The sequence below is a fragment of the Fulmarus glacialis genome, unplaced genomic scaffold, assembly GCF_000690835.1.
Source record: "Fulmarus glacialis isolate BGI_N327 unplaced genomic scaffold, ASM69083v1 scaffold12076, whole genome shotgun sequence".
Taxonomy (NCBI): Eukaryota; Metazoa; Chordata; class Aves; order Procellariiformes; family Procellariidae; genus Fulmarus; species Fulmarus glacialis.
The window spans coordinates 76,236-92,087 of NW_009216318.1; the positions used below are offsets into that span (position 1 = coordinate 76,236).

The window sequence follows — 15,852 nt, forward strand, 5'->3', positions numbered from 1 at the left end:
TTTCAAGGCATATTAAAAATCACGTGTGTGCTTTAACACTGGAAATACCTAATGCAAATGGTATAATAAACTTCACACGAATATCTAGAGAATCCCAAAATGGTTAAACATTTTTGTCTAGGTCTTCAGCTTTGTTCAGGTCATAGGCTCACACCTGAATTTAGTAACAGATAGTACTAGAAATAGAAACGCCATTAACTGGTTTCCTAAGGCAAAGGATGTATTTCACACAGTGTTACAGCACTCTAGTCTATTTTTAGACCCAGTGTGTAGGAGTTATCACGGCTTGAATGTTAATAGGCACAACACACAAAAGCAAGCTGGCTTAGGTTAGAATGGGACGCTACAAAAGAAAACCCCGTGAGGACAGAGGTTCTAATGTCAGTGGCATATCCTGAATAGCAGCGAAAAAAAGCATGCAAGTCAAAGATAACTACTGTGGCAGTGTGACCATCTAAAGATGCAGCCTGAGAATAAGGTTATACAGGAAAGAACATAGTTTCCCTGGAGCTGCTGCAATAAGTCTTTGCAGCATGTACAGCAATGAATGGCTCCAGTAACGTGGAGAATAAAAAATAACTATGGAATATTTTGATTTTCCTTCTAAAGTTTATACAATTGGAGAGTTGGTGTGGCTGCTGTTGTTTTATTAAACCTCCTTGGAATTAGAGTTTAGAGCACAGGAAAAGCTGACATTGGCACCAGTTCGTTGTCCTTACGGAGAGGTAACTATATGTTCTAATAGAGAACCAGAGAGATGTACTGAACTAACAAAACATACAACTAAGAACTAGCTACTAATTTTTCTGTGCTCTAATTTTTATTGCCTGGAACTTTGGAAAATACTAATCCTCCTCATGAGGAAAGTCATCTTTTTTTTTTTATATTCTCTGCAGAACGAAATGATCAAACAGAACAGGAAGAAAGAAGGGAAATCAAACAGAGACTGACAAGAAAGGTAAAATCTTGCAATACCTTCTATTAGTTTTTAGAAATTTAGCAAAGCTAACATAACATCAACCAGTCATAAAGGTCATTATTGTACAAAACCTCCCTTAATATACATCCTCCTCAGCAATGTCTGAGATAATGGTATCTAGTAATACGAATTATAAAAATATCTACCTTATCTCAACTACATGAGACTTAGTAGAATATTTACATATAAACTTCAAATCAGGAAATGGGTATTTGCTTGCACACTGCGTATTTTGCAACTATATTGCTAGAAAAGGACTACTTCGTTCTTTGTAGCAATCAGTAGTAGAGCTGACTCCCTGCTGAGCACCAGGTGTGCTCCCACAATAAATTTCTCTTTGCGTTTAAGGTATTCTCAGGATCAGAACTAGATCTTGTTATTGTTCTGTTCCTAGGAATCCCTACTGGAATTATAAGCCAAATATGCCAATAACTTGTTAAAGCCAAATTGAAATTCTTACAATGGGTCCAGTCCTGAAAACCTTACACAGATAATCTGCCGCTGACTGTAATAGAAAACTCCTACAGCATATGATATTATACATAGATCATAACAAATTCATTATGATTCCTTTTACATATTGTAAATGCATTTTATCAATATCCAGGTTAAAATATTTTTCTCTTTTGTCCATTATAAAGCCACTGTGCTGTAGCCCACAACTCCATTTAAACCAGTATTAGTCTCCTAACAATCCTCTGAAGGATTGAATATTTCCCTGGAATTTCCAAGGGTTGGGATTTTTTTCCATATACATAAATGTACACTAAGCTAAGATGGGAAGCAGAAAATGTTGCACATTTTATTGATATTTTTGTTACTAACACTGGTTTTATTTTACAAAACTATTTAATTCAGCTTAACCAGAGACCTACAGTTGATGAACTAAGAGACAGAAAAATCCTGATTCGATTCAGTGATTATGTGGAAGTGGCAAAAGCACAGGACTACGACAGGCGAGCAGATAAACCGTGGACAAGACTATCAGCAGCAGATAAGGTACTGACATAATTAAAATGACATATTACTGCTTTCTACTTGCTTTGTCTATAATGATACATCAGATTCTGCACAGACATTTAACCTCTGGGACATTTAATCTCTGTAAATGTTACCATTATTTTTTATGCTGAAACCACACTGCCCAATGCATACTGTCATAAAAAATGCTATTTATAAAAATGCCTATTTAGCACTATAAAGGCTTCTACCCAGCCCACCAACTGACCGGGGCGGGGGAGGGGGGGGAAAGGTGGATACAATCTTTCTTAATGCTTTAGGGCTACAACTCAAAAACATTTCCAACCAATGCAGTATTAACATTTATCCTCAAACTGGAAGTTTTGTCCCAGACATGCAAATATCCTCCACTATGTTTCTAAACATGCAGATATTTCCTTTCCTGTTGAATGCTCAAGGAGTCACTTGATCCCACATTTTCATGAGCATAAACAAACACTTGTTTTTGTTCTATCACATACCTGCCACGTAGCTGATTTACATCCTAAATTAATTTTCACATTTAGGTGCTTGAGTAGTAGGAAAAATAGTTCAGCATGATTCCAGATAGAACAGTTGCTGAAGAAGTTTTGAAGTTTCAGAGCTGCAGCAAGCAGAAAGAGTAGGAATGCTGAGATAATTACTGGGTAAAATGGCACATTCAGGACCGTTACTTACTGCTTTGTTGCGAGATGTGGAGATCGAACACTTCATTCTCCATTCCAGTGTCTCCCCAGCAAAAAGTTAACAAATGGTTTTAGAGGACTCATATAGAAAAGGAACAATGTATTTCTACTACAGTAGCTGTTCTCCTGAGCTCTCCTGAGCTCATCAATGGAAGAATGATTTTTCCTTGTATGTATTGGGTATGTATTAAAATTAGGCTTTTCCTAATTTTACTGTTTTTATATTGTTAAATAGGCAGGCTTATAAGCTAAAAAGAAAGTGACAGAGTTCAACTGCATATACTGGTGCCATTCAGGAATTCAGGGTCAGGACTTTGACCATTGCATTTGTGACTGAAAAACTTCTCTTTCAGAGTAGACAAATACATTATTTTTCCTCATTTTTCTTTTAATAAGCCAAATGTCTGATATAAAACATGAGCATGGGTACAAGCCTCGTAATTTTAGGTAGCTAAACTATGAAGTACCAAATATATAAGAATCTGTGAAAGCACCAGTACGTTCCAGTTCACTCACAGTTGCCATTTAAACAAAAGAATGCTCTCACTTTTATAGTTTTGAATTTCATTATATTAAGCACCAAAAGAGAACATTTTTCTTCACTTACGACTCTGCAATCCTATGGATACAGGTGATAATACAGTCTGGACTGGTATTTGCAAGTTGTGATAAGGCAAACAGTCTGACTTTTATTAAAAAAATGACACACATTGAAATTCCATAAAAGTCAGTTGACCAGCTGATCAATTTCTCAGCAACTTCTCTTAATCTTTAATAAATTTTAACTGGAATCTTATTAAATATGAGACAATAAGCACTGTGGTTTTATTCTCCTGTCAGAATTGCTTCTAGACAGAAGTGACCCTTTCAGCAATCAGTAATGAATGATGAGAAGTATCATATCACCAATCCATATAACCTAAATATTCAGCATCTCTACTGGCATAGTATGCTTTGCTATGCCGAATACCTATTATTTCTACTTTAGAAAACTCCTGTTCTGCTCTGCAAGTACAGTATTTTACAATGCTTATAAATACAAAATTATTTGTTAACCTTCTTCTATTTTCAATTCCTAGGCAGCAATTCGGAAAGAGCTAAATGAATACAAAAGTAATGAAATGGAGGTACATGCATCAAGCAAACATTTGACACGGTCAGTTTTCCAGCTATTTATTTCCACTGCCTGCTAAAAGCAGTCTGCTTGAGTCCTGAATCTGTAGATTTTGCTCTTATATGCTGGATGTGGAGAAGAATATGCAAAGGAAGCTTTACTTTAAAAGAAAATGGAAATATTTCTCTTCCTGTTCAGAACTTGGCTTTTCTGATTTTTTTTTTTTTTGTTTTGCTTTGATTAGCATATACTGAGAAGCCCCCAGACCTTCTCCAGAACATCAGTCAGCTTGCATTCTTTGCACCAAAGATTCAAAAGCTATGACAAAAAATTAAATGTAGGGTGTAACATAGAAAACAAAATGTTTTTTTTAAAGTAGACGAACAACTTAATACACTATATAAAGGTTTTTGAATTAAATGTACTTATGTGCAACCTTATTATCACAAACATTGCAACTTCCCTGCTAAGAAATAGAAAATTCTACATACCATAACAAGACATACATAATGCCCATAATACATTTGTTCTAATTGGATTTGTTCTAATGGATTCAGCCTGTAGATTTCAGTATCACTCGAATGTCAGTCCAGTTGCTATTGGAAGGAGCGTAACCCCCAAAGCACACTTAATGGCAGTCCAGCAGAGAGGTTAGGAGAGAGAACTGGTTTGGACTCTTGTCACTCTCCAAGTGGTTGGGCCAGAGTGAACCTAGTCAATCTAGTGCTTGCTTCATGTGCCAGCACTGATGACAGGTACTATGTTTGAACGTGCATGAAAACATTCATTTCCCTTTTCTAAGTGGGAAAAAATGTGAGAGAAGCTGATTCCACAGCCATTGTTACTTGCAAAAAGACCTTGTTAGTTAGAGAAAAATTGAAATAGCAATCAGTTATTTCCTACAATTTCTATTCGGTCTCTTGAGCAAGTCCAATTGCTCTTAAAACACAATTTTAGGAGTTGCTGGGAGCACAGTGTACTCTTGCCATGTCTGTAAGCACTCTCAGGTGTGCGTGCTGCTAAAATAAGTTGCCTAACACTGTACTAAGGAACTTGGCGTGCAGTCTCGCACTCTGGAAGGCTCACTGCAGCAGTGCCTGGGCCCACATTTCCATGCTTATTTCTGAACTCGGAATGAATTCCGGCTTAACTGAGCTTTAGATGTTCAATGAAAAGATGGTCTAGGCAAATACACTTGAGTCATAAATGCAATGTACATTGATTAAATGCTATATTTATATAATTCTAGACTGTTCATGCAATTGTTGGGGCCCTTTTAACATTACAGGACTCAGACTCAATGTTTATGGTAAGAATCACTGCATTGATAGAATGAAATATAAGAAAAACAAAATAGGATGGCTGCAGTTTAAGTCTGAAAGTGAGATATACCTTCTCTAATTGAAGCTACCTGGGGAGTTTAAGTAGATTATAATGATATATTTTGAAATTTGTTCAGGATATTAGGAGTAAACAGGCTTACAATTTACAATTAGTGCTAAGGCATTACAAATGATTGGGACTTTAATTACATACCTCAGCCAAAAGAACAAGCCTACAGAGCAAGAGTGTATCTATTCCAGACAGACTCTTAAGATTACTGTACATTAAACCAATAGTATGTCCTCATATTTTCCAAAGCATCAGCTCAACATTGCTTAATTCTTACAAAGTAACAAGACCACTGCACAATAAAGAATATTTCTACCAATGACCACCTGTGGCTTAATTCCTAAAAGAAAAAAAACTAAAATCAACCCCACACCTATATTTGCACTTGCACTCCCAAATAACTGTAAACTGGTTAGACTGGGCCCTGAGGACTCTAACTGCATTACAGTCACGGCATACATGTGGATATGTGGAAATGTGTTGGTGAAAATTAAGACTTAAAGTTGCTAATATTCTTCAATGCTGTTACTTTACCTTTAAACAGAATGAATACTGTTTTTTTAAATCTAACACAGAATTTTAAAAAATTATATATTTTTTTTTTAAATTTCAAAGTGGTTTGAGAAGTCTCTCTTATTTCTCCTAGATTTCACAGGCCATAGAAATTTTCTTCTGAGAAGAATCTGTCTTTACTTTTTGATACTGCTGCTGAACACACATCAGGGAATATGTAAGTCTTAAGTTCAGTCCAGGATACCTTGATGTTTATGTGAAAGAAGGACTCTGCAGATGAGGTCTCTGCAGCACTTACGTACAGAAAGAAACACCAGAGATGTACTTCGCTCTGAAGTCAGAAGAGCGATGGCCTGTGGAGTGGGATGATCTGCTGAAAAAGACTGAAGTAAAGCTACTTGAAAGAACCTACTACTCTCCTTTAACACTTGTTTTAAACTGTTTTGCAGTCTATCTTGGAAAAGGAGATGTTGTGCATGTACAGGCTTTACCATTCCAAGGCCTCTGACATAAATGGACATGACACACTGTCATTCAGTATTATATTGATAAGACATTTTGAACTTACCACAATTAGTTTGTAAAACACTTAAGTTCGTGTTCTAAAAACTAATTTAATGTATTATAATTTCATTCTTTTTTATATAATGTCTAACAGAATCACAGCTGCAAGCATTTTTGATTCCTGTTACTTTTGTTCTTTAATTAAATGACTACTTATTGCAGGAAATGAACATGTTTCCTAAAGCTCTTTTTTTCCCCCAGGGACAATGGGAAGGGAAGAGATTACAATTATTATGTACCAGATCATACCGCTTCTTTACCAACACAGAGTCTTCAATAGGATGATCTTAACTAAGGTTTTCCACCTTGTGGAATATCGATGTTTTGGACCAGATCCTAACCAGCATAACATGATTGTCATTCTACACTAGTTGAGGTTCTGGCCCTCTAAAGAATGACAATTAAGTTCACTGTTATTCTCATTCAAAATTACCAAATTGGACAACCATGGGTAGAAATGTAACAATGTACTTTGATGTTTAGCAAACAAATGATTTTAATGCTTTCTTGACAGTATGAAGAAAAAAGTTACTAAATGCTAGTAATAAAGCAAATAGAACTGGTTGAGAAAAATGTAAAGCCAGACTTTCTAATAATGCTTGACATCTAGAAGCATCTGAGAATTCTACTTAAAATACTAATAAAAGGGAAAACTTAGGGAAAAAAAATACACTGATAGCTGGAAAGCATGCCTGACGAGACAGCAACAAAACGGCACATACACTCACAAGACAAAAATTTCTCTGCAAGAATCCTAAATGCTATCCTTTTAGGAAGTCATTCAATGTTAAAAACTTGAAAAAGGCACTCTTGATCTTGTAGCTTCACTGAGATGATCTCCATGAAGCGTGAAAATAATAAAGAAAATACGGTATGTAAAATTGTTTGTATAGACTACTACTGAATTGCTGCAAGATGGTGAATAGAATCAATGCAAACAGTGGCTGGACTAACTTTCAATTCTCTTCTGCTGCTCAGTGTGGGGATGAAGTAGCATAAATACAGTTATTGGATAAACTAACATTTAAGAATGGAAGGTAAGAACATACAGCACAACATTTAAAATATATGTCAGTAAGGACAATGCTAGAAGAAATTGAGGAATCATGGGAGATGTGGTGCCCAGGACCAGTGAAGCTTACTAGCTTCGTTGTAGCTAGCTGTAATTTTATACAACTTCTTAATGTTTGACTTATGTGACTATCAGTTGAAGACTTGAATTACCCAATTACTTGATCCAAAGATTTTTTTTTTTTCCTATTTATTGCAATTTTGTAACTTGCTGGCTTTTCACAGAAACATGTAACATTATAACATACTGTTAATTATATTTATCAATCATTTTAATTTTATTATTAATAAAATACTATTAATTCTAAACAACAATATGATGATAGGTGTAATATACAAAAAGGATAAACAGAAAGGAGGGAAAAGTTTTTCAGCAGAAGAACCAGTTTTAGTTTGAGAACAGTAGATGACTCACTGTTAACTACAAACGTGGCTAATAATCCATGCAAGTAACACTCCTATTTAGCAGCGATGCATACTTTCATTGGTAATAAAAATATTGTATAAACCACATTAAAATGATGTTGAAAAATATAATAAACAAAAATATTTTAAGGGTAACTTAGAGCAGCTTTTAAAATTTCAAACAATGCCTATAAGCTGTATTACTAATGCGACTTAACCGTCTTGTAGTTATGCAGCAATATGCTTCGCTTCTTCCCCATGTTCTCAGCTGTCCTTCCATCACAAGCATCCCAGCCTTTTTTCTGCTTCGGTCTGGTAAGAGACAGAAAGTTGTGACCACTTCAGAGCCACACATGATCATTGTCAGCTAAGTACTGTCAGCTCACTGGTGGGCAAGTATGAAGTTGTTTGGAGACTGCATGCATCCACTGGGCCATGTATTGTGCTCGGTTACTGCTGCAACTTAGGATGGCATCCACTGAAGGCATGTTTAGCTTAGGAAGGTATTCTTCTTCTAAGGTATTCTTATTCTATGATTCTATCATTCTTGTGCCTCTTCTTCCCAATGGAAGAAACAAACAGGCCTGCAGTGCACAATTCCTCTCACTTCCTTTAGGTGTCTGCTTTGAATGGCCTCTGGGGTTTCCCATCCACAAAATAAATAATAAAAAAAAATTAAAAAAGCAATCCCCCTATGGTGAACTTTGCCTTTGTGAACACTCCCTTATGATATGCTTCACATTTTTACAATTGTTAAATTTGATTGTACCTGCTCAAAGCTTTTAGAGGCTAATGGGGTGGGGTAAAGACTGATAGGTGGACAGTAAAATTTCATTCTTCTATTTTATCATGAGTCCTCACTAAAAATAGCAGTTGTACTGTTTTTCCAATATGTACTCACTGTAAGAAAAGAATTTAGGCCTTGCAGTGCACTTTTTAAAACCGTGTACAGTTAAGAGAAAAATACTGTTTCATATACAGATAAAATTCAATTAGACCAGTAAAAAAAAAAAAGTTTAGCGTTTCATGAGGTCCATCTAGTGGAGATGACAGTGATCACAGGCTCAAAAAAAAACCAAACACAAAAATCAGAGGCTCAGAAAAATTAGAAAAGCACTAAGTACACCTAACGTAGATGGGATGAGTGGACCAAATTATTTCCTGGCAATTTCAATATAGTAATTTCCAGAGACAACACAGCCTTGTGTTTTTAAATTTAATTCATAAGAAATATATTTCATTTACAACTATTCCTGTTTACAATAAGCCATTTCCCATCAATAAAGTCTCAGAACACCAATTACTCTGAATTCTACTCTCAGTGCACATTGGATAGAAATCTATCACATCCATTTCTGATCTAAGAAGTTGTTTTTTAAAGATGGTATTTTCAATAAGGATAAAAGCAATCTTTTTCATGAAGTCATAGATTAATTTAGGTTGGCAAGAACCTAGGTCCTTTCCCAAGGTCATTGGGTCCCACCCCCTGGCTCTGAGCGAGGCAAACTTTGAAATTACAGTAGGTTGTGCAGTGAGTGCTGAGTTCAGGCTCTAATCTATGAGTATGGACTTTTCTTTTTTCTTTAATTTAAAGACAGTATTAATATAAAGATACAGAAGTAATTTAGAAATCAACAGATTTTCCCATTTTCTTTGAGGACCTCTGTCAAAGAGTTTTCTACCTTAACTTTGCCTTAAAATTCAATTTTAAATCATGCCATTTTTCCCTCTGAAAATAAACTTTAGGAAATGGTTACTCTCAGAAACAGCAAAGGATAAATCAAAGATATATGAAGTGCCTGTACGACAGACAGATTGCATGGGCAAGCCAACAAAGAGTTAATAAGTGGAAACTGGTTAAGTATCACCAAAAATGCAGATAGTGGTGAGAAAAATCTACTGGATAAATATTTTGAAAAAATGATTGGTGGGTTTGAAGGAAGTCAAATCAACATAGGACCTAAATAACAGCCAACAACTTAAAATGATGAAAGCCAGTCTATTAGACTTTTAAAAAAATATTAGACAATAGCAATATAGCATAATAGCTGCATTCTGAACTAGCTGGAATGAAAATAAATAAGAGAGACAGACTGAGTGGTTTCAGTAACTTTGAAAAAATGATTGGTGGGTTTGAAGGAAGTCAAATCAACATAGGACCTAAATAACAGCCAACAACTTAAAATGATGAAAGCCAGTCTATTAGACTTTTAAAAAAATATTAGACAATAGCAATATAGCATAATAGCTGCATTCTGAACTAGCTGGAATGAAAATAAATAAGAGAGACAGACTGAGTGGTTTCAGTAACATGAGAAAAAAATTAGATTAAAAATCACTACTGTAAGTAAAGGTCTCTGTGTTGATAATAAAAGCAGTATTAGGACTATAGAAAGGAAACTGAGAAAAAACAGAAGAGTTCAGAGGGTAGAGGGGATAATGGAACAAATGACAGAGAAGTGTGTATGATGTTAATTACAACCAAAGGACAACATAAGAAGTATAATGGAATGTAAAGTAAGGGCTATAAAGTAATTAAGTTGTGAAGAGCTGTTACCCCAAAATTGGCTAATATATTCTTTTTGAGACCTCCGTGGTTATAACATCAGCTACAGTCAAGCATGTACCCTCTTCAGCCTTGCTCCAGAAGCTGTGAAGTTGTGTTAGTGTGGTGCTGAGTGAGCTCAGGCTCCTGAGATGCTGGGAGTGTTACTCTGGAGTCGGTTCCATAGTAAAGAGGCAGCTCTGCATGTGGTAATGTAGACAAGCTCCAAGACATGCACATTCTATGAGTTATTCTCTACATCCGTTACTTCTTGATCAGCTGTTAAGTTTTTAATCCCCATTTTTTAAGAGAACTTAAATGAAAAATATTAAAGGTATCGTTCCGAGCCTGAAAAGTTCACAGTATATACATGCAGGATTGCAAGTTAAAAAAGATTAAAAGGTTGCTAAGGAACTATAAAATACAAGGTAGTTTTTTGTTTAATTTAAAAGCAAATTAAAAGAAATATTAGCTTTGAAGTTGCACATCATAAATATTCAGAAGAAACCTTCTAGCTGATACGTGGCAACATATGAGAAGTATAAATTATGACTCACTGGTCTTTTTCTAAGAAAATCTTCTGAAATCTAGTATATGGAATAGATTGTATTAGTACGTAGGATATATTTCTGAGCCACAGATAGCAGACCCTCTTGCTATCTGTTGTCTTACACGAAATATTTGTGCAGCAGTAAGTTTTACTTAACTGACTTACAAATATGTGTTACTGATTTAAAGCAAAATAGTAATAACATCATTTAAAAAAAAAGAAGACAGACAATATATATTTTTCTTGAAATATTTAATACAACTATTTGCAACATAGTTTCAAGCACAAGTGTTTAGAGTTTCGTTTTCTTTCAAAAACTCCTATTGAAGTCTGACACCACAGACAAATAGGACTGAGATCAAAACAGGCGATTTGATCGCCAAATAATGTCTGACTGTATTCTGGATCAGACAAAAGAGGTATTCTGTACACACAGACCCAAAACATAGATTCAAAGTGAAATTCAAAGTGATTTCTCTGAAAGTCATGAAATAACCTATAAAAATTGTTAAAGACTTCTTAAAAAATAGCATGTGCTAAAAATCTAAAAATTTACATATTGCATTTTAGCAGATTCAGTAAAATAATTCCAAATCTCACATATAAAAGGAGAAGTCTTATCCACAAAGATTTTAATATTATTAAGGAAAATATGGTTTCATTACAATAGTTTCCTTGAGTGTAAAAAAAAAAAGTTGTCAAATTCTACATTATAAAAGAGTGTTTATATTCACCTTGAATTTCAGGAAGGTATCTGAAAATATTACTTCAGAAGTCTATCTTCTGATTGAAACAACGTCTGCAATCCTCTGCGAACATTACACAGTTCCTCTTCTTGCTGTGCAAAAAGCATTAAATTTATCACATACTTAAAAAAAAAAGGAAGATTTCATTTAAAGTATTGTAATTCTGGTGCATAGTATATGCTGGTTTTAACACATCAGATACGATACTTTTCTTTTCTACATCAACATTCAACATATTAAGACTCAGAACTAAAACAGTATATCCGTATCTACCTGCTGCTTTTATCACTCAGGTAAGGTTTAAAGTATAACATGTCAGTGATACTTGGATTCTGACTCATTTTTATTTTTGATAGGGGACTACAGATTACAATTTTTAGTAATTCAGTGTTCAAACAGCTATAGTTAATAAATAAAAGTGAGGACAAGATAACTTCATTTACCATTTCTTTAAGAAGTTTCTCTTGGAGTCCTTTTATGTCTTCTTTCATCAGATGCATCTATAAAAAGATACTGAATGCATCTTCTCTGCTTACAATTGGTAACCCATTTTCAAGAAGACAATTACATCCCTTAATGGTTTATAACCGAGAGATACAGATGCACATGCATCCACCTGCCTAAGGGACGGGACGTGTGTTTTAAATTTGTTCTTTCTTGTATGATTAACACTGGTAAACAAAGTCACAGAATAAATCTTGCAGCAGTTTTCCAGATAATTGCACACAACTTCTAATGGGTGAAATCTAGCCCTAAAATAGTGAATATTGTTACATTAAAGGATGTTTTATGACAATGAAAAACTACAAAAATACTTATGTGGCATTAATACAATGCTGAGGATAAAGACTTTCTTTGGAAAAAAGTCAATACTGATATCTGTTGGTAAAATTAAAGAATTAAAAATTATTAAAAACAATAAAGAAACAAAAGTTCATCATACCTCTGAAGTAAAAATATGTTCTTCATAGTCAACAGTATGGTAGATGTTCTTTTCAAATGAAGTTTTAAGAATCTGAATTCTAAAGAAATAAAAGGCAGTTCAAATAGCTTTGCTACGTATGAACTTCCCACACACATCATAAAATACATCCCATTATTTGTAGTCTATTTGTACTGAAAAGCATGGATAAATATTACCATCATTGTTACTATTGGAATAGTCCAGCAGGTATGTGGAGAAATTTACATGGAAAATAATTACATTTTTCCTGTAACGTAACATTTTAATGTCATCTTCTCATCTACTATCTCTATTTTATGGAAATCGCATAGAGAATAGTAGTTGGACTAACTTATACCTCAAATAAACAGAACACAAATCTCCACCCAGGATTAATGAAGCCTACTAACCTCTGTTGCTCGTTTTTCATGTATGTACTGAAAGTATGTGTATGTTTTTTCCAAAAGGTCTGGAAAGAAAAATATTAATAGATAATCAGTAGGAACTAGTATTTTCTGAACTAAAACTGACTGCTATTTAATATGAATAAAATAACCTACAACCACAGACTCATCACAGAATAGGTAGGAGTTATGCAGGTAATCAGACTTTCCATATAATTTAAGCCATGCCTTCAGAGTAAAAGAAAAAAGTGAATATAGTCCTGTGTTTATATTAATACTTGTATATTGATTTTTACATTACAACAAGTAGCAGACCCATAATGTCAACTGGCTCGTTGTAGAACACACAGCAAATCAGGTTCAAATGCCTACATGCTGTTCCTGAAATACAGGCCAGCTGAAAAAAAGGCTCATGAAGTGGGGTAAACAGCCCATTAAAAGTAGTAGTAGTATTAGTTCATTCTAGGAAGAAAAACATATAGCAGTGATATAGAAATTCTAAGAGCATAGCATTAGCCAATCCTAACATCTCAAATTCATTATCTGAAATTTGACCAAACTTTAAGCAAAATAATAAAGGCTTTTAAAATCAGAATTAATGATCTGAAGTTAAAGATGGTATGAATAATGTATGGTTCCGTAAGAATTCACTTTTCTCCATGATCAAGCAATTAAAATACAAACCGAGAATTCTTTTTCCAAGTTTTTCAGGGACTGAGAATCTTTTTCAAAATTCTCAAGTTCCTCAAGGAGAGCAAAATGAAATTTGTCCAGCTGCCTGATCCTACCAAAACAAAATGAGTTACTTTTAGAAAGTATTCATTGCATTTTAAGGGTGTTTTAAAATAAATCTTTTGTTACAGACCTGCATTCATGAAGCTGGTAACTCATTGTTGTCAAATGCTCATGGGCAGCTCTTAATGATTGCTTAGTAAAATGATCCATTTTCCGTGAGCGGCTCTATGAGGATGTTTTAACATTAAATTCAGATTATTTTCACTTTAGGAAAAAAACCTGTAGTATATGTTTAGTACTGTAATTGCTTAGTATCACAGATCATACTGAGTAAAAAAAACCTTTTTTTATCATCTCCCTATCCTGTAAGGAAAAGCTTTCTGTTAATGAAATGTAAATAAACACGGGTTTATGTTTTTGATAAAACTTCTACCTAATTTAGTTAGGAGTACATTATTTGAAAAATATATTTCCTCAAAATAGAGAAAGTACACATGGAATGAATGATGTATGCTTACAGCTGTCTTAGATGAACAAATGCATTATTCAGGCTCATGTTTTCCTTTTTGGAAATAGATTTTATTCATGGATTTGATAATTTGAAAAAATCAAAATGCAGTACGCTCATTACTTTGGATAGATAAGCTTGTTTTGAGACAGGATAAAAAATAAAACAGACCTGGGAAAGAAAATCATTCGAGAGTTACGTACGTAAAGGAATTAAAAAAGCCGTAAAAGGAAACTTGAATTCTGTCATTTCGTGAAGTTCTACGCACATAGCTGTTTTCATGTCCTGTTAAGCAAGTTCTGTGGTGTAAGACAAGCTATCATTCATATGCACATGTACCCACACAGACAACTAATATTGTATATGAAATGTCTTGCCTCGATTTTCTTAGTAAATTCTTTTTGGAGCTTCTGACATATACTGATAGTTGAACAACCAGGTTCCCAGATTTCCCCATCCATAACAGACAGATCTTTTACAGATACAGTAGATATACTTTCAGACACTGAGGAGAAGTAAAAAAAGATAATGTCACAATTCAGTATGAAAAAGTATCCTATCTGAAGTTATAACAGGGCCTAAACCAGCTTTTCTTATATATAGATTTATTTCAGTTAGATGGCTGAGACCAGTTTTTATTTTCATACCAATTTTCTGACTTTTTAAATGAATATAGTCTCTAAATATTTAGCATTTATTTTTAATTCTTTTTTTAAAGATGTAAAATGCTTTTTTACAGATATTATCTTTTCTTGTTAAAACTTTGACTTGTTACGTTATTTTAAACTTTTGCACAACTATAGTCAACTTCCACTCCATAACTAACCCCTGTAAGTAACAGCGTCATCTGTTTTAAATAATTTTCTAGGCTGTAACTTTGTTCTTCTGTTTCCTTTCTTTTCCTCCTCTTTGCTTGTTTCTACTTCATCAGAATTGCTTTCTGTATCACTGTGGTACCTTCGTTTGAGAAATGTCTGTATAGTCGGTCCTATAATAAATAGGAAAACAATGCTTAATTTTAGGATTATTTAGAACAATGACATGGGAGGATAAAGAAGAGTTTATTGACCCTTTGGATCCTAACTCCAGGAGTATATGTCTTGGTTTTAATGCTTGAGAACTATATAAAAATTAATAAGCATTACATTTATGGATGGCATGTTCAGTAGATATGAGAACTTGGTGTAAGTGATCAACAGGATTTCAGTGGAACACAGAACACACTGACCCACGCAAGACTCGCTCATTAAAGAGATTCACCCTAAGCCCTCTTTTCCTGATAATACCATTACCCGCCCCCCCTTTTTTCCCAGTATCAGTGGGAATGCTTCTAACTCTTTGCAGTAACTGCATTTTGGAGCCAAATTTTCTGGTTTTTTGGGGGTAATTAAAACAGTAAAGAAAATGCAAGCAATTTCGGAGAAATTGCAACCATTACGGAGACACATAGAAAGTCTTTCGCTTTAAATTAGATGTTTGTACCCGACTTATGTATGGGGCCATAAGGTTCTTCACTCCAAGACTGTACTTTACTTCCACTGGAAACAGACAATGGAGATGGTGGTACACAATCCTAAAAGAAAAGTCACTGATTTATCAGCTTCCAAATTAAAGCACTTTTAGAAGTCTTCAGAAATCCACACTTATGTTGCTTTTCATTAAACTAGGGACATGAACACAACTACAGTAAGGGGGGGG

At 34.4% G+C, this 15,852-nt stretch overlaps 2 protein-coding genes across 2 annotated transcripts in view; one reads left to right on the forward strand and one right to left on the reverse strand.

The window, feature by feature from the left end:
- Nucleotides 1-6,413, forward strand: part of PHACTR3 (phosphatase and actin regulator 3) — a 53,039-nt gene extending 46,626 nt beyond the window's left edge. Inside the window, exons 9-12 of the mRNA XM_009579263.1 lie at nucleotides 897-958; nucleotides 1,838-1,978; nucleotides 3,744-3,820; nucleotides 5,817-6,413. Coding sequence (XP_009577558.1) covers nucleotides 897-958; nucleotides 1,838-1,978; nucleotides 3,744-3,820; nucleotides 5,817-5,832 — 296 coding nt within the window. The 3' untranslated portion in view covers nucleotides 5,833-6,413. The remainder of the gene's footprint in view (nucleotides 1-896; nucleotides 959-1,837; nucleotides 1,979-3,743; nucleotides 3,821-5,816) is intronic.
- Nucleotides 6,414-11,581: 5,168 nt separating this feature from the next.
- The window catches only part of SYCP2 (synaptonemal complex protein 2), a 28,976-nt gene continuing 24,705 nt past the window's right edge, over nucleotides 11,582-15,852 (reverse strand). Inside the window, 9 exon segments of the mRNA XM_009579264.1 lie at nucleotides 11,582-11,656; nucleotides 12,008-12,064; nucleotides 12,508-12,586; nucleotides 12,918-12,976; nucleotides 13,596-13,695; nucleotides 13,777-13,871; nucleotides 14,532-14,659; nucleotides 14,981-15,142; nucleotides 15,637-15,727. Coding sequence (XP_009577559.1) covers nucleotides 11,582-11,656; nucleotides 12,008-12,064; nucleotides 12,508-12,586; nucleotides 12,918-12,976; nucleotides 13,596-13,695; nucleotides 13,777-13,871; nucleotides 14,532-14,659; nucleotides 14,981-15,142; nucleotides 15,637-15,727 — 846 coding nt within the window.